The sequence below is a fragment of the Pyxicephalus adspersus genome, chromosome 3 (genome assembly GCF_032062135.1).
Source record: "Pyxicephalus adspersus chromosome 3, UCB_Pads_2.0, whole genome shotgun sequence".
Taxonomy (NCBI): Eukaryota; Metazoa; Chordata; class Amphibia; order Anura; family Pyxicephalidae; genus Pyxicephalus; species Pyxicephalus adspersus.
In genome coordinates, this window is record NC_092860.1 from 23,856,531 (window position 1) to 23,883,746 (window position 27,216).

At 36.8% G+C, this 27,216-nt stretch overlaps 1 protein-coding gene across 2 annotated transcripts in view; it reads right to left on the minus strand.

The window, feature by feature from the left end:
* Positions 1 to 1,000: 1,000 nt before the first annotated feature.
* The window catches only part of LOC140325867 (lysosomal alpha-glucosidase-like), a 35,257-nt gene continuing 9,041 nt past the window's right edge, over positions 1,001 to 27,216 (minus strand). The window contains exons 2-20 of one of the 2 annotated variants that reach the window (XM_072403954.1): positions 22,243 to 22,655; positions 20,368 to 20,513; positions 18,870 to 19,035; positions 17,456 to 17,552; positions 16,097 to 16,216; positions 14,351 to 14,469; positions 13,401 to 13,532; positions 13,207 to 13,317; positions 12,869 to 12,982; positions 11,187 to 11,271; positions 9,848 to 9,965; positions 8,380 to 8,513; positions 8,136 to 8,287; positions 7,007 to 7,155; positions 6,792 to 6,933; positions 5,972 to 6,070; positions 2,708 to 2,872; positions 2,173 to 2,325; positions 1,001 to 1,423 (exon numbers count right to left, since the gene is read on the minus strand). In XM_072403954.1, coding sequence (XP_072260055.1) covers positions 1,325 to 1,423; positions 2,173 to 2,325; positions 2,708 to 2,872; positions 5,972 to 6,070; positions 6,792 to 6,933; positions 7,007 to 7,155; positions 8,136 to 8,287; positions 8,380 to 8,513; positions 9,848 to 9,965; positions 11,187 to 11,271; positions 12,869 to 12,982; positions 13,207 to 13,317; positions 13,401 to 13,532; positions 14,351 to 14,469; positions 16,097 to 16,216; positions 17,456 to 17,552; positions 18,870 to 19,035; positions 20,368 to 20,513; positions 22,243 to 22,617 — 2,676 coding nt within the window. In that variant the 5' untranslated portion in view covers positions 22,618 to 22,655 and the 3' untranslated portion in view covers positions 1,001 to 1,324. Of the gene's footprint in view, positions 1,424 to 2,172; positions 2,326 to 2,707; positions 2,873 to 5,971; positions 6,071 to 6,791; positions 6,934 to 7,006; positions 7,156 to 8,135; positions 8,288 to 8,379; positions 8,514 to 9,847; positions 9,966 to 11,186; positions 11,272 to 12,868; positions 12,983 to 13,206; positions 13,318 to 13,400; positions 13,533 to 14,350; positions 14,470 to 16,096; positions 16,217 to 17,455; positions 17,553 to 18,869; positions 19,036 to 20,367; positions 20,514 to 22,242; positions 22,734 to 27,216 lie in introns of those variants that run through there. The other variant, XM_072403955.1, reaches the window with a different exon arrangement.

Sequence of the window (27,216 nt, forward strand, 5' to 3'; positions counted from 1 at the left end):
ATAACATTTTCAGCGTTATAACTAAAAGAAATATCCATTGTACTGGGATGGCACAACTAGCCTCCTGAGGCTGATCAGGGGCTTGCTAAAGGTGAAGAGTGCGGAGTCAGACTGCAGAACTAACATTTAGTGAGCACTGGCACTGGTCCGGGCATTACAGATTTATTAAAGGAGTAGTAAATATTCGCTTGACTTGCAAGCAGTTATACTTTTTTTCAAATCTCCGTGCACATGCCTGGGTATTTAAATGAAAAAATAACTTCATCTTATTAGTAAAGTAATGTTAATAGTTACCTATGTTACCTTTTTGTTTTGGTAAATAAACCCAATTGTATATTTTGTGACTTTCAAATGGTAATTACCATTTTCTCATTATGTATTGTTGTTTTTGCTCACAAAGTATGTATCTCAGTAGCTGCGTATCTTTTTCCATCCAGCCTATAAGGATGACATTCTGACCTTTTAATGGCATTAAATCATAACTTAAAAAGCCAATTAAAACCTGGTAAGTTATTATTTTGATGAAGTTTCCTTTTTTCAACTGCTGAAACAAGAACGTATACACATTATTCTGGCAGGACTTAGAAAGAGTCAGCCTGCTGCTCAAACACACACAAAGCAGCAGCCCAGCTCTCCAATGTTCGAAATCATCCCAACATTACTCTAATCAACTGTGTTTGTGGTAGCTGAGCAGCACTTGGAGATGGGTATATAAAAAAGATAAATGTCCTGACCAGTGCATTGTATGTGAGAGCAGCAGTCTGACTCTCCTATGTGCTGCCAGCATAGGGTAAGTTAAACTTCCACTGCAGCACTTAAAACTGTTTGGCTTTTATTTTTTGAAGTTCTATTACTGTATGCACAGCTAGATCCATTAAATAATCACAATGGTTTAACCTCTGTAAGTAAAAGAGGCTAACACCAGTATGTGATGAATGGCAGTGTCAACATTGGAAGATGTATTTATAGTGCCTATAGTCAAAGATACAGAAACAAGTGGTAGATGTTCATGAACCACAAAAATAAAGTTTATTCATTTTATGATCTCATGATTCAAACCCCAACAGGTAAGCATTTCCTTAATATAGAATTATTAGTAAAACAGAACAGGTGCTGTGCCTTGAGCTTATACATAAAAAAAAACAAAGACTACTCCCCAGCATTTAATTAAAAGCTAAACTAATAAAGGCAGTTTTGTTAATTTTTTCAGCAACAAGTGTACTACAGACAGACAAACATAGGAAGCAGGACTGGTCATTGTCCAAGATCCCATTTAGATATTTTGCAATAGAGGTAATGTGCCTTTCACCACCAACATTTATCATCAAAGTTCAACCTTCACTGAAGATGAAGCAGAGGAAAAAGACCATTTGATTTCAAATTCACTCCCAAGTGCCAAATCAAGTTGCTGTATTTTTAGGTGCTGAAAAGAAAAATGAAGACAATTAACAACATTATGAAATTATTCATCAATTAAGTAACAAGGATTGAAGGACACACTGATCATTTCATGTGAACAGGGAGTGATAAGCATTCAATAAGAATCAAAAGTTGTGCTCCTTCCTAAAGTGATGAATTAAATGTCATAATTTAATAGGAATTTAATTTTGTGTTTAGGTAAAAAGGTAAAGGTGGGTTTAGAATTTGAACATTGTGAACTTTGGTTCTGTCCTGGGAGTGTTTGGTTGACCATCTCCTGTTAATGGGAAGAGGTCTCTGGTTTTAGTGAGACCGAAGCCTATCACTGATAATGTAAATTTGTCTGCTAAGTTTTAGAAAAGTAGAGCAGCTTCAAACTGGCAGGCACTGCTATTGGGGAAAATTCAAGTAAATGTAATGAATTCTTTACATGTGCATGTAAAGAATTGTTGGGGAAAATACCTTTGACAGGGAAAAGTGTTTTTTAGAGGCAATATTAAAATACACAAATCTTGTGAATAACCTGCATAGGAGTTGACCAAAATGATGTGATGCGCCCCCCCACTAAGAAAATACTAGCTCAGCACACAAGACATGTAGGGTGGTATTGAGAGGTTGCACACTGCAAGGTGCATCTAGATTGGGAGACTGGTGAAAATATGGGCGCACGTTGTTCGTGTCAGCCAGCAAAGGATTTATAAATTTCTGGCCTCATTTTGTACAAAGATAATTTTATTGCCATAAAATAGGTACCTGTTCATTCTGTAAATATTGGAAATCCAGAGCAGGGGCGCCATTAATCAAGATCTCCTTAGGAATATCTGCAATTCCAAACAGGCCCACTACATTAAGCTTCAGATTCTCTGCTTCTTTTTCTAATTTCTCCACTTTACTGACAAGGGTATTCTGTAAAAAAGGAAAGAAAACAATGTGTCATGTAATATTGTAAAAGCCCAATCTCACTTTCCATTTTAATCAGCCACATACATCACACGTGCTTTAAACCAAAATGTGTGCAAAATTCTATTGTTAATTTATTTTAGGGTTTGGGCAGGTTCAGACTCCTTTATATGTTCTAATTTTCCCCAGTAATAAAAGAGAGCTGATTGGTTGCCAGCAAGGAATATAAACTGTTCTTCATTAAAAAATCTCCTAATGAGATGCATTCATTAATGCCATGTGCCAAACCTTTCTTTAATATTTATGACCTGTTTTGCAAGTCTTTTAATTATCAAAGATTATAAAGTGACGACATGTATCTGAGCTATTTTCCCAAAGTGTGACTTACATCTTGAGCTGAAAATGTAATAAGGGTGTAGTCACCCTTCTCATATGTGTCCAGACTGTCTCCATCATCCCAGTACAGCTCTCCATGAGCGATTCCATTCTTTGTAAGGGCTACCAACAGTTTCATACCATTCTTTCGCATTTCTGTTGTAGTCATAGCTGGTTCCTGGCAGGGAAAATAGAAAGAAAGCAAAAATGCATTACAGTATATACTAATATTAATGTAATATGAGTAATATTTTTTGAGGAGACAAAAAAAATTATAATGATTTCCATAAAAATGTTGAGTTTCATGATGGCTGCATGGGCATACCGGTCAATGATTGCAGTATAAAATTACTTTTACTGTGGCATACAGCTCATGGAGGGCTCCCCAGCATCCAGTGTATTGCAACAAATGGCAGTAGATTACACAGGGTTCATACAAGGAACTAGAATGTCTTGCACCCAAATTACCCTGTTTGTGAAGATGTAAGGCTACATAGGGAGACAGTTGAATGGACATATAGCAAAATAAATCCCTGTAACATAGGGAGACTTACTAGAAATGTGGGTGGGCTTGCTGACTGCCACTACTTAATCCCCTATTCATTTTTAAACCAGGGGCATAAATACACTATTCATTCTCTGGTAAATAATTTTCTAGGTCAGGGGTCTGCAACCTGCGGCTCTTCAGCCTCCATGTTGTGGCTCCCTTCGGCTGCCGCGGGGAGATCTCTGATGGGGGATCCCCTTCCTCCCAAGACACTGCAGAGGAGGGGGATTCCCTATCCGGTGTTCTAATGAAAAAAATCTACCAGTGAAATAACTCAAGATTGGGGGGTACAGGTGAACAAAATTAAAGCTGCAAATGAGGGACACCTGTGGCTAACACCCCTTAAAATTTCATCGCTAAAGGATCGTCAGAACATAAAGAACTCTGCCCATTTAAAAAATCTACCCTGTTACGTTAGAAGTCTCAAGCTTCTAATGTAACAGGATGATACGATACGATGTAACAGGATGATACGTTGGAAGCTGGAGGCTTCTAGGGGCATAGTTCAGTGTTTAATTTATTTCAAAGTAGGCCTACACATGCACACTTGTTGTAACTTTTAAAAGTTTGTAAACTGTGTTATGTTTTGCAACTCCAGACTATTTTTCTTTAGTGGAAGAGGAGGCAAAATGGCTCTTTTGATAGTAAAGGTTGCTGACCCCTGTTCTAGGTCCATGTGTTCCAATGGCAATAACTGATTTTCCACCAGGAATATTTCAGTAAATATCAGAGTCACTGCTTATAAAAAAGACCACTTTATGTTTTGGGGGCCTTGCTGAGACAGCAAGCTGCACATTCCACATAGTGAATAATTTACTGATAGTGCTTTGTACAAACTGTATTAGGAAATGAATAACTAAAGATCTGTGAATGTGCTTAAAAAGTTTTAGGTAAGCATGGGTGAATGTTTTTTTTAATTTGAATAATGCATTTAACTGTCTTGTTTTTGCTGCAGTGTTAGAACTTTAATGCTATCAAAGGGATTGTGTATTTTGCAGTTTTCAAACTATTGTCTCTGAAGAGCCACATCCATTAAGGTGCAACTCTCACCCAAACAGTTTCTCTATTTATTGATAATGAAGAATTGAAAAAGAAGTATCATGAAGTTGAAAAGATAAATCTCAGTTTATTTTGGGTGTATACAGTATTTTAATTTTGCTGCTGCCTGCTCATTGGATTATAAATCATCAGCATTGCTAATGCTCAAACCCCTTACTAATGATTGCATTCCCTCATGGGAAAAAGGAAGGTCTGTTTTGTTTAGCCAGCACCCCTTGCCCACAAAAGCCATTTAAAACAAACTGGTTTGCCCCCAAAATAAAAATGTTTACTATACTAGTTTTTACTTCCAACCCAGCTGCAATTGTGTCCAGTTCAATCCCTCAAAAAGACTTCATTACAAAAATTGTTCTTTTTTTTTTTTTTTTTTTTTTTTTTTTTAGAAAAAGCATCTTTTTTTTTCATGGCATCCAATGCATCTAGGTTGTAATCCAGGTCATCTCTGCTTGGCTTAGTAGGGTGAAAATGGGTGTGAATGAATAGACCGGCTGAGCACCATTACACATTTTTTGGAAGGTCAAACTATTCACATAAGTTACAATTCTGCATTAGGCAGTTTGTTGGGAGACCCAATTTTATTTTAAATCATTAGTCTTATTAGGTCTAATTATTAGGTCTACTAGAGATGCACATTTTGTATACTGCAGTTGGGAACCTGATAAAAGATAAGCAGATCTGATTTGAGGTTCAGCCTTTTTGGGCAAATAGCAACAGCACAGATTTGTGGTTCAAGCCAAAAAGTGTTGCACTGGTATTGCACGGCCATTTGTTTAACTTCATTATGCTTCCCTATAACCTTCCATTATTTAGAATTTATTTATTAGATGTACCTTTTGAAGAATGTTCTATTAGGCATTTTTTATATATACATTTTTGGGCCATTGTTGGAAATGTATGCAATTACCCTTATCCGAAGAAATCACAAGTAAGATAGACTTAAGGGTTTAGACTCTCTTTCTTGACCCCTCAATCTGTGGTCAGCTGTCACAGGACTAATGACACCCTGCACACAATTATTTTTTGATTCAAGCAGGTGCAGTGATCTTAGAACACTTGTTCCAATCCCCAAAGCCAGCCTGGGTTTTAACGAATGCCCTTCATTCTCCCAGTGCCTATCTATCTTGGATTTCATGGTCTGTGAGAACAAGCAGCTCCCAAACTGCAAGGACAATCATCCAGGATCCAAGATCAGAATGCCAGAATTCATTGCAATCAATGGAGACATAATTTTTAAACATGGATTAGTCGCTACAGAGTCCAGACCTTAATCCCATTGAGATGACTTTTACACAGTGGTCTGGTACTTCCATCATCGATACAAAATCAACGCAACTCTGGACTGAAATAATTGTTGTGACATTGCATAAGACATTGCATAGACTTTAATATGTTGGGGTGTGTTAAATGTTTATTACCACAATTAATTATTCAATTAAATAATCAGTAATTTAACTAAACTAAGACAGGTATATGGAAATAATTCACCACTCCTATAATCCTGGGTTGAGAAAGCATGTATAAATACAAAGGGATGTAATTATTCAGTGCAATTTATTTCAAGTACCTGCTACCGAATAAATAAATATAAATATATATTGTTTTTTTGGCCTCCTACTAGGTTATTGTTTTGCAATTTTAGTGATGTCCCTACCAATCAAAATATACACTTACCTGAGCTGGTATGATATAGCCACCTCTAATATGCAAATTAATAGTGTCCAAAGCAGCTGGAAGGGTTTTCCATTCACCTTTACTTTCAAATCCTGCACCCTGTAATAAATTATGGATCAGTATAGAAATATATGTATTTTTTTTTACTTATTTTTACTATCACACATCTTTATTGTACCTAGCACTCTGTCTTTTGCTGCTTGTTTTCCACACTTGCCAAGGACAATTTCTGGGGAACCAGTCAACTTGTTTGAATGTTTTTAGAGGTGTTTGGAGAAACTGGATTTGGAGAAAACCCACACAAACTTAAGAGAATGAGCAGTGTCCTAGATTCAAACCTGGGACCCCAGTGCTGCAAGCCAATATGCCACCCACAGTAATGCGAATTGTCACTTACTGAGACTATGATCCACCATACCCAACTCTCTGGAACTCTCTTTCTCGTCCTATTCGGCTCGCTCCTACTTTCAGCTCATATAAAAAAGCACTTAATACCCATCTTCTCAAACTTGCCTACCCATCTTCTTTTGTCTCTTTAAACCCTCACTACTACATATCCCCCTCCTATTGTGTGCTGCTTCCCCATCTCTTAAAATGTAAGCTTATCTGGGCAGGGTTCTCTCCTCCTGTGTCACTGTCTGTATCTGTCTGTCATTTGCAACCCCTATTTAATGTACAGCGCTGCGTAATATGTTGGCGCTATATAAATGCTGTTTATAATTATTATAAATAATAATAATATGATATGGAATAGGTATAGTTGTAGAACAAGTCCCGTGTTCATTACTTTGTAGGATTAGAAAATAAAATAAACACTCACCCCAACCAGACTATACCACATTCCAGCAGGAAAGTATCCTGTTACTGCAGTTTTTCCCTGCTCCACTACTGGGGTGATCAGAAGAGCTTCGCCCCACAGGAACTGTCGGTCAACTGTCCATGTGTTCTGGTCTTGGGGAAACCTGGAGGGTAAAACAAAGAAGTAATTGAATCTGCATCTAAACAATCAGCCCAGTAATGTGGACAGGTACTCACTCCATAAATGGCGCTCGGACCACAGTTTCACCGAAGATGTGAGATTTATAAAATAATGTGTACATATAAGGAAGCAGCATATATCTTGCTAGTGTAGCTTTTCGTATAGCATCCACAGATTTTTTGCTGAAAACGTATGGTTCCTGAGACTGCAATTGGGAAAAGGGCAACCATTACAATGTAGACACATAAATCAGTTTGTATCTTTTAAGTAGCATTTGTTTGAACAAACAATTTTTGTGGTGAAAGAATTCTGAACCAAGATAGGAGAGGCATTACTTTGAAATAAGTAAATTCAAAATCTATCTCTAGTATAAGACTTTTTTTTTGTTTGTTTTGGGTGGAGTAGAGCAGAAATAAAACACCTGTTAGTTTCTCTACTTCAATTTCTGTTTCTGATAGGAATAATCAGCCTTTCTAGTTGTCCATGGATGCTGAGCTGGAAAGAGTGAAATTTTTAAATTTTACAATAGTCAGCAGAACAGGAGGTGAGCAGAAATATTACAATACTTTCACCTGTTTCAGTGACAATTTTGTCAATTTTAAAATGAAACTGTGCTTTGTCCAAGATGGAAAACAACAGGTTTAGTTACCTGATGGCCTAACATGCTAACATGCAACCAACATACCTTCCAGTTGCCCCTTTCCCCACTGGAAGTAGAGAGAGGAAACACAGGTCCTGGTTCTTGGCTTACAAACTGTTAATTATTTTCAACTCATCTCTAGGTGTCAATGCTGGTCTGATCAGCCAGTAACCAATAATCATCATTGTTACATAGGAGAAAGGGAAGTCAGTCATATGTTTATTGATACTTGGAAGAACAGGGTATTTCTCTTTGCTTGTGGTGGTGGGGAAGAGTGGCTGTTAGGTGAACCTAATTGCTTCGCCTGCATTAGCAATACACATATTCATTTCAAAATAACAGTTTAGCCCCCAATTTATAATTTTCCCCCAACACCGTCTTCTGTAGTCCTTCTTTGCTATTCTCTAGGTATTCCAGAAGCTAAAGCCGCCATAATTTGAAAAAGCAAACCAAATGATTTTAGGAAGGTATTATTGTACTATACCATAGTAATAGAAAGTTTAGAGTATTTATTATTATATCAGATACCCTGTTCTGTTTCTCACCTTTGCATCTTTAGTGTTGTGATTTCTCATGAAAGGATAAAAGGCCCCAACCTGGCTCCAGCGTACACATAGTTCCTCAGAGGCATCCCCGACAAATCCACAGAGGTCTGCCCCCACTAGAGGGATTCCATACATATTACACAGTACGATAGCTGAGGTATAAAATAAACAGAGACTGATAGTAAGATTGCTAATATAAAACATTACCATCATGGATTCTACATAAGAATTATTGGAAGCTCACCAGGTATTGTATAGTACAATTGTTTCCAGGTGCTATCTACATCTCCTGTCCAGTGTCCCGCGTAACGGCCAAGAGTGGGGAAATTGGATCGAGAGATCACAAAAGGACGTTTCTGACGTATTTTCACCAATGCACTAATATAAACATATATTAATATATATTTTTAAGAAATGTTATGATAATTCTGTGAAAACTTGTGCTGAAATATCCAGGTCCTCCATAGTTCTTAAGTTGACAACCATTACTATAGAGTAATAAATCTGTCACCTAGATTAAAATTTGAGTTCACCTCAGGCTCACCTCATGTATGAACAATAGAGCAGAAAAATAAAGCTTAAAAAGAAAGGCTCCTCTAGATGACATACAGAACCTACACTTTATATCCATCAAATCATGCCTATTATTAGGGTCAGGTGTTATTGACATATCTAAACATATCTATCGGCAAGTCTGATATCAATATTCATAAACAAAATCTAAAATTTAGGGTGTATGTCCAATCAAAACTTTTCTTTTTAGTTTGTAATTTGTAGGTTTTTTCTGATTTCTATCTGTAACAGAGACACAAACAACAGTTAAAGCTTCTCATTATCAACTAACACAAAGAATTTTAATTGCCACCTGTTTTAATATTTTTACTAAGTGTTACTAAACTTCTCTAAGGCTGGGTCTACACAGACTTTTTTAAAAACGCATCTAAATGTTTTTATGCATTTTTATTAGCGTTTTAAAGATTGGCTTTAAAATGCTGGAAAATGGCTATGCCACATTTTCCCGCATTTTTAACTAATTTGCATATTAAGTGCTCAAAAACGCGGGAAAAAGTCCTATTGAAATCAATAGAAGCGCTTACCTGCGTTTTTGGGAGTTTTTTAAACATGCCTAAAGGAAACATCCCGGTGTAGACTAACCTTTGTAGTACATGGGGATTTTAAACAAGGCCTTTAAAAGCCTCAGGTTAAATGCTGGGGAAAACGTCCGTGTAGACTAAGCTTCATTGTGGTTTCCCTGACTGAATGAATATCATCCTGGCCCGGCCAATCAAAATAGACCAAGATCACAATGAAGAAGTGTAGAAGGGGAATGCAGAATAGGGTCCAGTGAGAATAGTGGGAATTATTTCCACATTGTGGTGTGTTTTTTGGAATAATGTGTACAACTATCAACACAATTGCCAAAAATTCTGAAGTCCTTGTTAGGCCTTTAACTTTTTAAAATCTTATTCTAGAAATTTTTCTTCAGAAAATGTGCAGTATTTGGAAGATTTCCACTTAATGGCTGTCCCAATGACAATCCAGAATTTAGATTTTCACGCACATTTACTTTAAGGAAAAATGGGCACTAGCACAAATGGGAAAGTATGCCTAGAGACAGCAATAAAAACCTGACAGGTGTTTATTCTTCCCTTACGCTTTCCAAAACAGAAAAAATGTTTTTGCTTTAGATAGACTTTTAATGAATTACTTACTCATGAGTTGCTATTGCTTCAAACAGTCCATACATGTTATGAAGATTGTAGTGTGATGAGATGTTCTGGTAGCTGGAGGCACAGATTGTGGTATCACGTAATTCTTTCCCAACAACATCTGTTAGATAGATAAAAAACAAAGATAGACAAAACAAGTGAATACAAATAAAAAAGATTGAACAACATTGAGGTTTTGGCATAATTGTCCTTCAGAAAGTAAATAAGAAAAGTGAGTAAAGAAGTGAGTAAGTAAGGAGGAGGAGAGTAGTATGATGAAGGACATAAGGGGTTAAGTTCTTCACCATAACTCCCAACTGCCCCTGATATGGGCGATTCTCCTTCTTTCCTTTTCAGTTGTTCCCCTTTTTGGTGGATATAAACGCCTCTATAAAAAAGGTAACAGTTTATGAATAAAAGGAGTTTTTAAAAAATTTTTTTTTTAAATTTATAATTAAAAAAAAGTTATTTCATTCGGGATTTTAACATTTTTTAAAGGAAAAAGCAAGTTTAACTAATCATTTTTGTACATTAATTTTATGGTCTGCAAAATAGGGTGTTGCAGTTGTGGTCATTTGCCTACATACCTTAATTTAAAAATGTCTTTGTCTTAAAAAGTTGGAAGTTATACTTAATTTGGCATCAGTGTAACAACTTTTCCTAGACAATAAAACAGAAAATAATGGGGAATCCAAAATTTTACAGAACAGGACAAGCTCTTTAAGAGTGAATTTCCCCTCATTTTGTAGAGATCTGTTCTTACTTTATGCTTTGACCTCATTTTAGGGAAATTTTCATACCGGTAGATAATGTAGTTATGGATATGTATTTATGCATTATTGTGGCATTATGGATTGGCTCCTTATACTAAAGTTTCAGCATACAACAAGCAGCCCAATCTCACAAACTGGTGAAAAGGGGTACTAATATCCAAAAGTGCAAGAAACTATTAGACTAATTTTAAAAGAAATATACCTAAGAATGAAAGTAATGAATTTAACCAAAGAGGAAAGCAATTGAAGAGAACAGCCCATAATTAATATCTCCAAACAAAGCATTTTTCTCTCTCTTTCCAAGAAACTCTGGAATCTAGATACTTTCATATAGACCGTTTAAACTCACATCCAATAGAGACAGCTTTATTAGTAATCTTACTAAAATTGTGAACATCTTCCATCAACATCTTTCTGATCTACATGCTGCCTCTAACCACTTTTCAACTGCAATGGTGGAGTCCCAATTTAAAAAATCTCACTCTAATTAACACAAATAAATAATTTAAATAACTAAAAATAAATACATAAAAAAGATTAAAAGTAACGTGTGTAAAGGTAAAACATACCAGGCACATATGGGGGGTTTTCAAGACTGTTGTCTGGACAGCCATCCAAGGAACCATGAACATTGTTGGCCGGCTCATTCATGTCCTATGCCAAAAGAGCAGTAGATAAATTTAAAGGGAAGTCCTATTTAGATTTAGTAAAACAATAATAGAGGTACCATACTTATCTTTACCTCCTGGGTGGTTCATTTCTGTCTGGATTTATGTCTCTAAAAGCAGTACATTGTTTTTCATGAAAATGTATTTTACAGTATAAGATAGTATGAGTACATAAAAGTTTGAAACACAAAATCATGTCAAAATAATAAATTAAATACATTTTAAAAAGATAAATTTAATATTACATTTAATAATAAACTTTGACATGATTTTGTGTTTAAAACTTTATTATACTCATACTATTATATTATACTGTAGAATACATTTTCATGAAAGACAATGTACCACTTTTATACATATAAATCAACTGTACTACATCCAATACAGTTATTTTGTATTGAATGCAATACAAAATATTTGAATTTCCCACCGTGCCCATAGCGTCGGCTGTACCATACCGCACCAACATCACTGGGAACTTCTGAGGAACGTCAGCGCACTCGCTGGGAGACAGATCGAGGAAGAGGACGCGGCCAGTGGATGGCAGGACCCTGGAGGACTCCGATGGGACCAGGTAAGGCTTTCTATTAAATGTTTTAAGCTACCCCAAGTGTGGCTCGGGAGGTTAATACAAGGCTCATTCAGTTAATCCATGAGCAAAGAAATACTGATTTGCAAGTTTTAGTAACACATAAATAGGATGGGGAAATTGCTTCAAAGATATCTTGCTTAACTTGTATTTAAAATGTTAGGTAAAATATCTAATCCCGGCACTAAATAAAGAAAGAAGTAATGGGAGCAACAATATATTTACTGAAAAACAGCATACCTTTTTCATTTTAATTTTAATCCTGTTTTTTTAATAAAAAAGCAGGTTACTGCTGCTTCTTGTAGGTAAATGCTAGACATCTTTGTCTACTAGAGAAGTCATTGAATAGCTTTTATTAACTAAAGGGTTGGGTCTAAATATTACTGAGCTACAAGAGCTGTAAACCTTGAAGGGTTGTAAAGCATCTAATGTTGCATTTCTAGTGGATATGTCATGTAATTATAAACTTTTCTAAAGCTCAGATTTGAAAAATAATGTATCCAAAAGGATTTTGGAGCTAGAAAATGAAACAGAAAATTTCATTCAGTATGTTTTCCTTTGCAACTTTTAGCCTATTTTGCTGTGGCACACTGAATACACCACCTAAATCTTTCATTTTCCTGTGGTGCATTACATATGCTGCCATCTTTACATCCTTTGCACCAATTGCTTCAGCTTTTGTGCGGCTACTTAGGCTCATTGATTTCTACATATATCTAAGTATGACTATTTAGCATGAAGCAGTAATGGTCCTTACTACCAAGGCAGGGTCTGTAGGTCATTCCTGGGACAGCAGTACATTTCCAAGGACTGAAATTGGAAAATTCAGGTTTATACCATCTATAGGGGTTATTTATACCTGGATGGTATACCATGATAAACCACCACCCCAACCTACTCAAAACATATAAAACATTTTATGTTTTAATAACAATTTTATGAATTTCAGCTGAATGTCAAACTTATCGTGAAAACCCTGTAAGATGATACTTACAATCCAAGCTCCGTCAAAAGGCACTTTGTCATGAAAAGCCTTGAACATGTCATGCCACCATTTATGAGCTTCAGGATTTGTGAAATCAACAAACACGGTAGTGCCAGGCCAGACCTGCAGAAGAATTTTTAAAACATAATCACAATAACATTAAAGAAGTCATAAAATAAATATGGAGACTGCCATTGCTTGATCTTTTCCTTTTGAAAACACAATTTACTTGGCCAAATGCATGATCCCTTGGGAGATGATTTTTAGTCATGTTCTACCTAAAGTTTATAGATTTAGAATTAAAATACTAAGCAAACAAGAAACTAAAAAGTTACAAGCTATTTTACCTTGCCCATAAGTGGCTGTCCAGTTTCATTGGTAACATAAACGCCTCTCTTTAATCCATCTTCATAGGGTGGATAGCTTCCCGGAGAACTGCTAAGGCCAATGGCTGGTTCCTGAAGAAATAAGTAGAAAGTAGTCATATTTTTCATATAGGTTGTATCAGCTTAGTACTGTAAATATGTTCTTATGTTCTTACCATTATTGCCACATATTTCATGCCCTTGTTATGAAATTCTTTCACCATCTCTGGCAAATCCCCAAAACGGTCAGGGTCATATGTGAAGTCTCGATATGCATCCATGTAGTCAATATCATTCCACTGCACTTCCTGCAAAGTGTTAATACATCATATATGTTAAAGTAAGGAACCGAGAAAACCATCTATATATTCTGGCTTTATTGTGGAAATAAACCCTAAAAAAAAAAAAGTAACCACGATGTAAACGCTTTTGGCAGAAAAGACATGCAAAGTCTCTTTTGCAAATAAAAACTTTCCCACCGTTCCCCTGTTCCTGGTGGCATTTTGCTTTTTGCCTTTACTGCACAGAACATGCTCCATGCAATGTACAGCCCAGCTCTATATGACACTGTTGCAAGTAGACCCAAGTGCTGGGGACAATGTAACTCCAACAATGAGCATGTCAAATTAAGGGCATGCAGCGGTGACAGATGTGCCACTATGGCAAAAGCTGATCTTGTAAATTTAAAAAAAGAGTTAAAACGGGGTAAATAATATTAATTGAAGCTTGGCTGTTGCATGTACACAGTAAAACCCGGCCGTCATCTTAAAAAGAAAAAGTTGCTGGTAAAAGCAGTGGGGGAATGCTATGAATGTGCAATTCTGTGAAGTTATTTGGGGGGCATACTCATCAGGGTACAACTGCTAAATTGTAAGCTCTTCGGGGCAGGTCCTCTCCTCCTGTATCACTGTCTGTTTTTTGTCTGGTCATTTGCAACCCCTTTTTAATGTACATCGCTGCATAATATGTTGACGCTATATAAATCCTGTTTAATAATATTATTATTAACAATAGTGGGTAAAAAAAAGTTTTTATTCAAAATTAAATTAAAATACTGATTTTATTATCTTTATTTCTCACCAGAGTTAAAATAAACACAATAATAAAAAAAATAAAGTCTTCTTACTAGAGGTATACCGGCAGCCATTGTTTTTTCCACAGCTTCTCGAGTCATAGCAGATGAGTTGTAACCCCAACGGCATAAGTGGAAGCCAAGGGCCCAGTATGGTGGCATAAATGGAAACCCTTAAGGAAAATATATATTAAAAAAAGGATAAAAGACAACCTATCAAGCTGTAAATCAGCCTAAAATCTGTTTAAGTATCAATTTGATTATATTGATATATTTTAAGCAGGTAAGCAATTATAAACAATTATTGTTATTTATTGGGTATTAATTATTTTTATTATTATAGGTGGAGAGATAATGAACAAACGATGGAGGCGAGAAGGAGACAGGATAACTTTGAGGGATAATTAATAAATCAGGTACCTTTTTATTAATGCAGTTTGTGTGCAAAAAAAAATGATATGTAATATTTATATAATGTATGTAATATTTATGTAATAGGAAATCTGGCATTGGGTAAATTGTGGGCAACCAATGTATTCAGAGGCTTAGATACAGCCAAACAGGTACAATCAGCAAATGACTCAGGTGTTCAAGTGCAAGATGGGTATCTGTAAGCTAAGAAAGAAGATCATTTACTTTAGTCCAATATGGAACAATACCATGGCAAGGCCCTCATAAAGTAGAATATAATTGTTTATTTATAGAGCACCAACATATTACATAGTGCCCACAATCCAATGGCCCTACCATAGTCATATGTCATTGAAGCAATCTAAGGTTAATTCACTTCTTCCTGAAAATTGGCCTAACAGCATGTTTCGGGATATTGGAGGAGAACATAAAAACTCTATGCTACCTATTATTTGCTATTCTAGTTTAAATTAGCTTTGTAAATGGTAAAGCTGAATTAAATTCATTTTGCAAATAATGGGCCTGCCACAATATATGCCATAATGCACATTAAAGCACAAATGGCTAGAATAAACAGCTTTTAGGATTCAGTAAATTGAACCTACAATTTTCAAAAAGTTTTTGGACAGGGGTTATAGGTAGACATTTTATTTTCTAAATACTAAAGTATAACGTGGAGTATACAGTGAACTGATTCACCCACTCTGGTGTGGATAGTTTACTATGTGTCAAATCTTGTCATTAGTTACCCAGTAAGACTTATATTAGTTTATCTGGACTGAAAATTCTGCGGCAATAAAAAAACAAACTTGGTGGAAGTTTACTAAACAATCAATTTATAGCTAATCAGAGAGGCCATTAAACTGGCTGGCAGATTTAAAGAGATTTTACACGTGTAGGTGTGCATGACCCACTATTGGCTTGATACAGTTAAGCTGCGTACACACTTGCAATAATTATCATTGGAAGCGAACGACTAACGACTGTCTGTTGGATAATCATTAACAAAAAAAGTGCACAACAGCACCGACGAATGAGTATTGTCGCTGGAAATGAACGACCGTCCCGGCGGATCTAATTGAGCGACGATCATTCAATATCTATTGTGTGTGTACTGTTGTTCAGTGATTGTGGATGGTTCTGCAGTACACTTTCTCCTTTACATGTCACTTCCTACATCGTTCAAATGATCATATCCAGCGTGTGTACATTATTGGTGGATTATATTTGAACGATTGTATTGTTACAACATGTACAGAAGTGTGCACAATACGATCGTTCAAAATAATCGTGTATAATCGTTCGTTTTCTAACGATAGTTACTGCAAGTGTGTACCTAGCTTTACGTTTATGTAGTATCAAGTGTACAGGTTTATTTGTCATTCTTACCAATGAGCTCTTGATACTGTTTAATGACCGTTTTTGGGTCAGGGCCCATGAAGAAATACATGTCTACAATGCCTCCTATGGTTCTCCAGGTCAGAGCAGGAGCTGGCTGCAGTATGACATCTGGAAAAAGATCAAAGAATGCTGTATACAATTACTTTTGTTTTTTCAATAAAATCATATACACATCAATGCCAATCATCAAAAAAATCATATACACATCATGCCAATTTGGATTACCCAATTTCACATTATTCAGGACCTTTTAGACTGCTGCAGTGTGTTGTATTACTGCTCATGATTAAACGTTTGGTATTAGGTTGAATTGTTCAGGAATGGGATTGTATAGCATTGATAGTAAACCTTTTTATATAGAGTAAAAATCACCTTTTTTGTGGGGTGGGGGGGTTAAAACTCATTTAAAAAAAAAAAGATAAAGCCCTTTCCGGTGATCAAGACAGAATGTGAGTGCAGAGCCTCCCAGGATAAATACGTCATGGATCACAGGACGCTTCTGTACAGTGTGGTTGGCACTCTTTTTTTCCATCTACGTCACATGATTTTGTGCCTGCACAGTGCGAGATCAGGTGATGTAGGAAGAAGGCCGGGAAGGAGGGGAAAGAAGATGGCAGCGCCTTGCACTTCCTTGCTTACACTTTAAGATTTCACACCAGTTTGATTGCCGGATCTAATGCTGATGGGCCTTGTGTACTACCAGGGGGCAAAGTGTGTGCATGCAACTTATTTTAAACCTGTAATTGTGTGAATTGCATACGCTTCACTAGTTTACCAAAACAGGGATCGTAACAATTGTCCCAATGCCAACATAGCTTCAAATGCAATGGGTCTGATTTATTAAAGCTCTCAAAGACTGGAGAAGGTAAGACTTTGATGGTAGAACTGAGTAAGCCAGAACACTTGGAATACTACAGTTTTATTTTCTTTTGTCATTAGGGTCGGCAGGATAAGCAGACTCCCCACTATGTTAACTGCAATACAATTCATGTGATATATACATTAACATATTAGGAGTCTACCCTGCTATATAAAGAATGAACCCCAAGATAATTAAAAGTAAGAGCAGTGATTTGGAGTTATTTTTAAAACAAAGAAAAATCTAGTTACAGTACAGACAGAAATAAAAATGCTTTTCTTTAGTAGAGTGGGGAAGTTTAAAACCCCAATCTCATGAAGGAGACCCACATAGCAGTAATAACACAGAGTTTCTGTCCTTCCTGGACTTATAAATGATTTCTCATTTTAGACTGTTCACATGCTCCCATCTTCATATTCCTGTTAGGAGTTCCAATTTTTAAGGCATTGAAATTTGAAGTATTTAATTGTTAATTATACATAACATACCCATGGCATTGCTGTTGAGCAGGAATACCCCATGAGCAGAACCATCTTTTTCAAAACCCAGATAAAACGGATGTGACCCATATAAATTAGCATCTTCCTAGAAGAAGCAAACTGAGTCATCAATATAAAATAATAAAGTAAATAATATTAAATATAATAATATGTACCAAATGATCCGTAAGTAATAGTAACAAACTTGCTGAAATTGATGAAGAATAAGAAAAGGGAAATATCTTTCCTGGAGAAAAGACTATTCTAGGCTCATCAGTTGCTAGACACATGAAAAAAGATGATGCCTTTAGTAACATGATTGCTAATGAATTTATTCCATTCAAGAACAGAGATTTTGTAAAACCCCAGCCAGAAATCTGAGGGGTGGGTTAGCAGTGTGCTTTGCTGCTGTATTAATTCTAAGTAGGAATTATTAGTAACATTGCATTCAAAGGAAGTAGGATTAGTGATGCTGGCCATCATTTACCTTGATCAACCAGGAGCTGGATTTTTTTTTTCTTAACCTGGTTGAGATTGTAATCTTGATATTGTAATGCTGGTGATTCTTGTGAAAACATGGCTAAATGAACATTAAAGTGGGAGGAAAGTTAACCAGACGTCTAATTCTGCATGGACCATAGGTCATAGAAACCATGCCATTCTGGGATCCTGCACGGCATTCTTGTCAAACGTGCAGCCCATGGACCCGAATCGGACAGCTATTGTTATTTGTAATAATGTGTCTTTAATATACCCTTATGCTGTATTCTGCTTTAGGTGCAGAGACTACTGTGCATGGTTCAACGAATTTGGCAGAACGTGTTGGCATCAAATAGGTCATGCTCTAATATTAGGCAAGAAATGAGAGAGGACAGGCCTACAACAGAAGGTTTTTTTCTGATATATTTCAGATTTGAAAAAAAGATAAGGTTTTAACATTTTACATAGAGTAGGCAATATTTAAAACCACTGTCAATTTTTGTTTTATTGTAGTCTGGGTCCCATTGGAGAGTTTTACCTTCACTTCCTATCCTGTGAGCCCAACAGGAATCATAAATGTTTTATTGCCTAAAAAAGAACTTCAGCATAAAAAAGCAAGATATAACTAAATAGACCCATAAAACATAGAGTAACAAAACCAGCATTTCCTGCAATATTCAGCTTCACCTAGTAGGCTAATACTGGGTCAGATTCAGGTTCTTACACTGCTTGCATTTAAAATACATGTATTTGATGATGCCTCTAAAAAATGTGGAGCTGTATTAATTTTTGTATTTTAAACCTACATGCTGTTTAAACCTATAAGTAGGATGTTATAATATTAATAATCCTTACATTTTAAGAGTTTTTCTAAATATTATAAAATAATTTACATAGATTACTATCTATTTACATATATATATTTTTTTTTTTTTCTTCTTACCCGTGGTATCAAATCTCTGTTCCAAAATGTGAGTTTTGTCCAGTTGAGGTCTAAGTTGATGGAAGTGAGATGTTCCCCAAGACCATATATATATTGAGATGAAAGGGATGTGGACATTTGTATGAACTGATCAGCAAATATAAATGGGGCAACATTGGTGTTCACCCTATAGAAAGAATGTCAGTTTTTTTTTCTATTCACATAATCAATCTATTTATTTTCTCTAAACATAAATCAACAGAACACACAGCACAATGGAACATGATGGAACTGTACATTTTTTATCTATGTAAGAAGCTTAGTGAAATTTCTAAAGTTATTATTTACTTTGCTAAGTAAAGTCCAGTCATACAGATCATTGTATAGAGAAGAAAGGGCACTCCCAGTTTTTTTTAGAAGGTACTAGAGGATTCCTGCACACATTCAGATTTACACCCATGGGGAGCATGCCATGTTTCACTTTTTTCCCTCATCCTCAGTGGTTCACTCCCTTTTTTTTAAAGCTTTGTCTCTCAACAAGTCCTCTGGCACTTAAAGACTGACAAGTGCCAAGTAAATAGTTTTTGCAATTATTTGCGCAAAATTTGACAGCTGGGTCCAGGGAAAACTGACAGAGTATTTCCTGCCCCAGCTATGCCCTCCTACAACAGGCAGGAACCTATGCTGCCTCCTCATTGTCCCAGCCCTGGTTACATTCTCCTCCTGCAGTGACCTTTATTCACTTGTAAAGGCAGATACTAGTCAATACTGGATAATTTATCACTTAATATCCAAAATTCCTTGCTTTTCCCCTTTGTTGCACTGTTTCTCCTATCTGCTCTCTCTTTTCTGCTTTTAATACACAAGCTCTCCTTCGTTCTCTGGTCTTTAGGCCCTTTCCCTTCACATTTACTGCCTCATCCCCCTTTAAGCTTCCTTTAAGTTTTCCTCTTTGGCCACATTCTATTTTCCCTTTGCTTTGCTCCAGGAGTAAGGTCTATAACATTAATATTTCAAAAGAGAGTCTTGTACCATTTTGTGTTTTGTCGGCGATATAATTGGGTCTGCTTTAGGTTTAGGGTGTGAAGCGTACACTTGCTACTGAAAAGTTGTTGAAGCTGTCTTAATGTGTTCACAAAACCACACATTTACCCAACTTTCTATAGTTTAAACAAAAGTTAGGCATGTAGTTAGGCATGTTTACTTCTGAAAAAAATACTACGTTGACAGGCAGTCTGAAAGTTTCCTTTAGGATGAATATATATTTAATATTGTTATTTATACATATGGCCAAAAAGCAGTTCTTAACTTTATGCTCATTCCTTTTTTTGACAAAGGATTGCCTATTAGTCTAGAACTAAATAAAGCAATTTCGCCCCATAGACTGTAGAGTTGTTTGTAAACTTTAAACAAAAATTTTGAAACTGTTTTCAAACTCATCACAAGCGACCTCATTCATTTCTTATATAAAATGATCATAAAGTCATTGGGAGTTCCTTTTCTTGCATTTATTACTTACAAAACGTTCCCATTGCACTTCCTGCTGACACTGAAGCTGAAAGATTCCTGGGTGAATTGGACATCATACTGGACAGGGTCTGCTTTTTCATTGACCTTTGGTGTTTCTATAGGAACCTCATATCTCTTTTGGGTTGTATCTTTCATCTGTGTGTTGTAGCAAACAAAAGTTGTACATTGTATAAAAAAAAGTAGTACAGTATGGATACTTTAGGATGTGGTTATTTCTTTATATACAAAGGTCTGGAGATGTTAGTCAGAATTGAAGTTTAGTTAGTGCAAAGGGATTGTTGTATTACCTGTATAAGGACACAAAGTTGCTGGCAGGTGAACAAAAAATGGCAAAAAATTGTTTGTAACCTGGGAGAAGAAAACTAATGCAGCCACTACATCTAAGGGCTGTTTTTTGGGTTTAAACACTTTGTTCATATAAATGGAACATAGTTCCAATGTTGAAAGTAAATGACCTTTAGGACAAGTCTTCTTAAATGATGGATTGAGGACATGATTTACTTGCACATGGAAGTCCTTCAGAGTCCCTGAGTATGTGATAATTGAAAAAAAAATCCCAGGGTAATAAGCATAACTTTCCATTTCCCCAGACATTATCTGCTTATTCATATACACTTAAATTTATAATACAGACTTCCAAATGGTCAAAACTGTAATTCTTATTCTTTCTTTCCCATACCAATACCTAATATGCAGGTTGAAAACTCTCCAAGTGAGGAAAGGATAAAAATTTCAGATGATTGAAGTGTACAGTCCAAAAGGTCCACAGTCACAGCAGTGCCTATTTTTTGATGGGGTATTTTTAGGAATATGTGACAAATAGCAGCTTCCTCATTTTAATTCTCACAAGTTCCAATCATTGTACTAAACTTATCTGTCATTTGTATAATATTGTGTGTGTGTATATATATATATATATATATATATATATATATATATATATATATAAGTCCTGTGTTCATGGATGGAGAAACTCTATCCAGGAATAGAGATAAAGCTCCCTGATTGGCTGAGGAAAGCACTAGTGCATTTGAATGGGGAGACTTATTATTGAGAAGATCCCCGGCATTAGAGGCTAAATGGGGACAAGTCTCCCTATTCATTCACCTCAAGGGCTCTGTGATTGGCTGGGGAAAGGAAAATCCTGATGACGCTTGAGCTGTCATCAGGGTTTACCTTTCCTCAGCCAATCAGAGAGCACTAGAGGTGATGAATGGGGAGACTTGTTCTCATTTAACCTCTAGTGCCCGGGGATCCCACACTGACAGGAGGATTCCTATCATCATGACAGGTATCATCCTGTCATTGTGGGATAACCTGTAAAAAAAAAAATAAAAGTTAGTTAAACAAATCACAAACATTCAATAAATTATTTTAACAATAATTTTTTTACACACAAATTTGCGCAAATATGTGTTTTTTCGGGTCATGTCTATCCGAATTCGAACAGCCATATTCAGGTCAAATATATAGACAACCTAAATTCGAAAACCAACACTACTTGTAGGTATTTGGTGTCTTATATTATCATACCACCAGTTTGTGAAATGCAGCTCAGCAGGCTTTTTTGTACCTATTGTAATTCCTATCAATGTAAGTTAAAGAAATAGGGGCTAACTGCTATCTTTCCACCTTTATCTTTTTCCAAGGGCTACAATGGATATAGCTACATTGGAGCACACTACGTAATCATGGTCTGTGCAACATTTGTATTTATGTATGTAAAATCTATTGTTCAGTAATACCAAGAATTACAAAAACATCACTACTATATACAAGTACTGCAATTCTTATTTTTTTGATGCACTGTGAAAGAAAACAAATGCTTGGAATATTGCATTAGTAAAGCATTTTTTCTACTTACAATAATACGTAATCTATGCGGTGTCTCAAAAAATACGTCCATGTGCAGCTTCATCAGATCATTTGGCATAAATGTATGTTTTGTCCGAATGAGGTTGGCACTATATCCAAATTTCGTTTCAGTGAAGTCAATCATCTTGTAATTTGGGTAGTCTGGTGGGAAAAAGCAGGCAGGCTGACCAGTGGCCAAACCATCATCTTCTGAAATATAACAGCACCCACGAGCTTCACATTCTTCCTTGTTTAGGACCTTTTCTGGTGCACAGTCAAAGCGATCATTGGGAGCTGCAGAACACTTTGCAGCAATTTCTCCTCTACATACTGTCCAAATCATTAGGAATATATAAAGTGTCCATGCCATCTTCTCTGTAAGCATGTGCTGCTTAGTTAGTCAAGAGACACATGTAATGGTCACTGCAAGAAAGCAGGAAAGCAAATAAGAGCAGGATTTTACATGGAGATCCTGCATGCAGAATAGGCGTATACATCAATCTGAATATTCAGCCAAAATTAAAATACTTACATAATGCTGGGAGTGAGGAACTAATTCAAATAACACACCCCTAAAATGTAAATGAAGACAAAGTCTTGATTATACAATACTGTTGTGTATTCATGAGATGGCAGACAGTGTGCCCCCTAATTGGCTTTGGTTTTATGTATGGAGTGCAAGCAAACACATGGGCCCCCTCCTCCCTGCCAATTGAAATTGCTGTTTCCAAAAATGATTATTCGATTATAACAATTTAGGAATGATGGCTGTACAGATGGGCTGTGTAGCTTTGTGCTGAGGAGCCCATTCTGTGAAATGAGATGGGGGAAGATGAGCATGATGGTGCTTCTTTAGCATTGCAATAAAAGTCCTTTGCAGGAGCAGTCATTAGAATTTCAACACTGTGGATCACTACAGGCTGAACATTGTTGGGGGACACCTGTATACACTACCCAGAAGGAACCCTTTTTACCCTTGAGAAACCCTTAAAATAATTTTTACATCATTGGGAACCCTTGGTAAAATCAATTTATTGGGGGTAGTGGGGAAAAAAGTATTTTATATTGGTGGCCATTGGAAAACCCTTACAGTGTTCCAGGAACCCAACCTCTGGAAGAACCTTGGGTTTCACATAATGGTTGAGAATGACTGCTCTGGATGATCATTTAATCACAAATGATCTAGAGCATGTGAAGACCCTTAATAGGTGAAAAGCTACTGGAACATTCTTGGGGAATGCAGAGTTTACTCTGCTTTCCTCCTATGTTACAAAAACAGTTGGGGTAATTCAGCTCCCCTGGCCTTAGACAGTGATAAGGACATGAATTCATTAGGGAGATTAGATTGTGAGCCCCTCTGAGGGACAGCTAGTGATATGACTATAGTCTTTATTAGAACACTGTGTAATATGTGGGTTCTATACATTAATACTAATTAAGTCAAAAATAATGAAATTATTATAAATAAAAATAAAACGTAATACATTTCTTTGTTCCTAACTGACACAGGCATCGCACGAAGTTAAAGGAAACATTTTAGGAAAGCTTTTGTTATATTTTAACAGGATGTACATTATAATAAAATCCACTTTTGTAAGCTGAGCACAGGTGAAATTCACAGACCTGAAATTGCAATGTATCAAATTTAATAGACAAATTGATATTTATCCTATAAAGCAGGGGTGTCAAACTATGGCCCACGGGCCAAATCTGACCCTCCTTTTTTTTGGCGCCCCCCCCCCCAAGGAATTCCGAAAATTAACTACATCTGGCCCGCCTGCCCATGTTACCACCTCACATCATTTTTTTCAATACATGCAATACATAGACATAATTCCCGTACACCCATCATGTGACACAAAGCCTAGGCAATGATCACATGGTGCCTGACTACCAGGGGCATTGTGTTTGTTTCAATCTATTAGAGACTGCATAGTGCAATATTTAGTGTCAGACAAACTTGTGATGTAAGAGGATGAACAACACACAGCCTGCATAGAAAGATAGAAATTAGTCTTTTCAACCCTAAAGTGTGTGTAGAGGGGTTTTTTTTTTTTGGTAGTTTTGGATGAAGTAGTAAACTTCCTCAATTTTTTCAATAAATTTTAAGTTTGGCTCCCGACTTGGTCTGAGTTTTAAATTTTGATCCTCTGTGTATTTGAGTTTGACACCCCTGCTTTAAAGGGTCATTAGTAAAAAATCTGAGTGGTTACAAATGAAATGATCAGCAGAAAAAAATGTATCAAATATTATTATTTTCAATTTTATTAAAAAACTGTCCATCATACACGTCCTAATTTATAAAAAAAAATGAATAAACCCAATAATATCAAACTTTCTCAGGCCTGGCTGGCCAGAAAGGAACAGGGGACAGAAAGCATTTGAGCTCTTCTTCCTGCCCATACCAAGCCCTCATACCATGGCTGGTCAGAAGAAGAGTGAGTTTGTAGTGCCCTCTTTATGGCCATAGCAGGTCCATTCTACCCCCTCCCTACAACCTGCTTCATAATAGTTTTGGGGGTCTTTGGCAAAGGGACTTACTAGGAATCAAGAAGCCCATTTTAGTAAGGACCCCCAGAAATCTACACCCTCAACCTTGGGAATGATAAGAAGTGTAAATAGAAAACCCATAACCCTTCCCAAAAGAGTTAAATTATGCCTAAAAATAGACATGCAACACAACAGGAAAAGGATGTATAACAGCATATGGAGGGTTAACTCGGAATCTTTAGTATATACATGTTTGTTCAGCACTTTGATACATAATACATGTTGTATGATCCTAACATTACTTTCACTATAGGTATTAGGAGGCGCCCTCCAGGCGTTAAGTACCCAGGCTATACCTCACTGCAGGAGGGTGGAAATCCTCCTGTCATTGCAGGATCTCTGGGCACTATAAGTGATGAATGGGGACTTGTGCCCATTCATCACCTATAGTACCCAAAGATCGTAATGGAACTGCAGAGGTAATCTGCAGTTCAGCTCCATTGTGACGTCATGTGGGAAACTGAACTGCAGACCTCTGCAGTTCTACTACAATGTCCGGGCACTACAGGTGATGAATAGGGACTTGTCCCCATTCATCACCTGTAGTGCCCTGTGTTGTTGGATAGAGTTTCTCTATCCAACAACACATAGTACAGCGCTGCAACAGCGATCTCTGTTGCCACGCTGTGCTGCTGCTATGTATTCTTAGATAGAGTTTCTCTATCCAAGAATACAGGGCACTACAGATGATCTATAGTGCCCAAAGATCGTAGTGGAACTTCAGAGGTAATCTGCAGTTCAGTTTCCCACGTGACATCACAAATCGTGACATACCACGTTGACGTCACGGATAGAGAAACTCTATCCAAGAATACATAGTAGTAGCACAGTGCCGCAACAGCGATCACTGCTGCAGCGCTGTAAAATGTGTTCTTGGATAGAGAAACTTTATCCAACAACACATACAACTAGTAAAGGGCTGCAAGAACAATCTGATTGCTCTTGAAGCCCTTAAAAGACTCTAAGAAAAACTGAATTCTCGCACCATTGACTTCAATGGTGTTCGAATTCGGCATCTCAGGGAACTATAGATCGAATAGCTGTCGAATCGAATAGTGAGATATTCAACCAAGACTATTCTTGTTAATCCCAGTCTGTCATTGGCTGCTGGGGCTTTATAGCCTCTCTGCTCCCAGTCAAAGGTGCCTGTTATAGCGTCTGCTGGGCTGACCTGTGCTGAGCGGGGGGTGCTATAGGCGAAGACTGCGGCAAAGATTGGGGGATTGGTGTCTGGGGAATACCGACACAGATCCGAGCCTTTCAATAGGTTATACTTAGGAGTTTTTTATGATTCCTTTAAAATGTAATTATAGAGGGATTAATAACCCACATAATCAAACATTTTCAGAAACAATGGGGCTTTGCTATACAGATAGGCCACTAAAACTTTATGAAATATAGGGGAAGGGGGAAACTTTCTCCTTATCTTCACAAACAGCCAGTCACCAAGGACCTTCTTTTATAGGAAGAAGCATTAGGATACCAAGATTCTCTTTAGACTTCAGAGAGGACTATTTACCTGGGGAAGTTGAAACTTCTGCTATGTTGTTTCTAACAAGTTGTCTGTATAAATTGTGCATTACTGTTTTTCCTAAAGAACAACTTGTGTCATGTTCTGAGATCAATGAAATACAAACATCTGCAAATAAAATGTATTTAGTACCAATTCTTTAGAAAATGAGTCTGATTTATTAAAGCTCTCCAAGACTGGAGTAAATAGACTATCATGAGTGAACCTGAATGATTTAGTAATTCTGGAACTGATTTGGCGCAGGATTGAAATCACTTGCCAAATAATAGTAACTAATTCAAAGAAATCCATACCAGTTTGCTGGATCACCCCAGGTCTCCTAGGATAATATATCTTCTCCAATCTTGGAGAGGTTTATTAAATCAGGTTCATTTTATCTACGGGTAGCCATAAATTCAAAATGACACCAAAGAGGACCTGGCAGTGAGTCAGTGAGTGAGGAGTATATTCCCACAACGACTAAGTGCAAGTGCTATAAATTGTAGTTATGAAAAAAACATGAACTCTCACACATCACAAGCTTAACTGGTTTAAAACTACACAAAAAATAAAACAAAAAAAGCTTGATTCTTCCAGCAGTAACTGTGCACAAACCACACATGACCACATTGCCTATGCTTTTGCCCCCACCTACCTTCACAATTAGGGGTAGATGCATGAGCTAGAAGAGTGGTAATAAAGTTGCTGTTGAACCAATAAAGTTGTTTGAAGTGTATTGACTTATGGGGCCTAATTTATCAATGAAATCCGCGCTCGCTGGTTGCGCGTACTTTCGCGCTTCCAGCGAGCCGGTTTCCCACGGTCCAGAGTCGAGTGCGCTCGTACACTCGCCGCCTCACTGCCAGCCGGATTCCTGCCTTGATAATAATGAGCAATAGGGGTCGCGAATCTGCCAATTAAGGC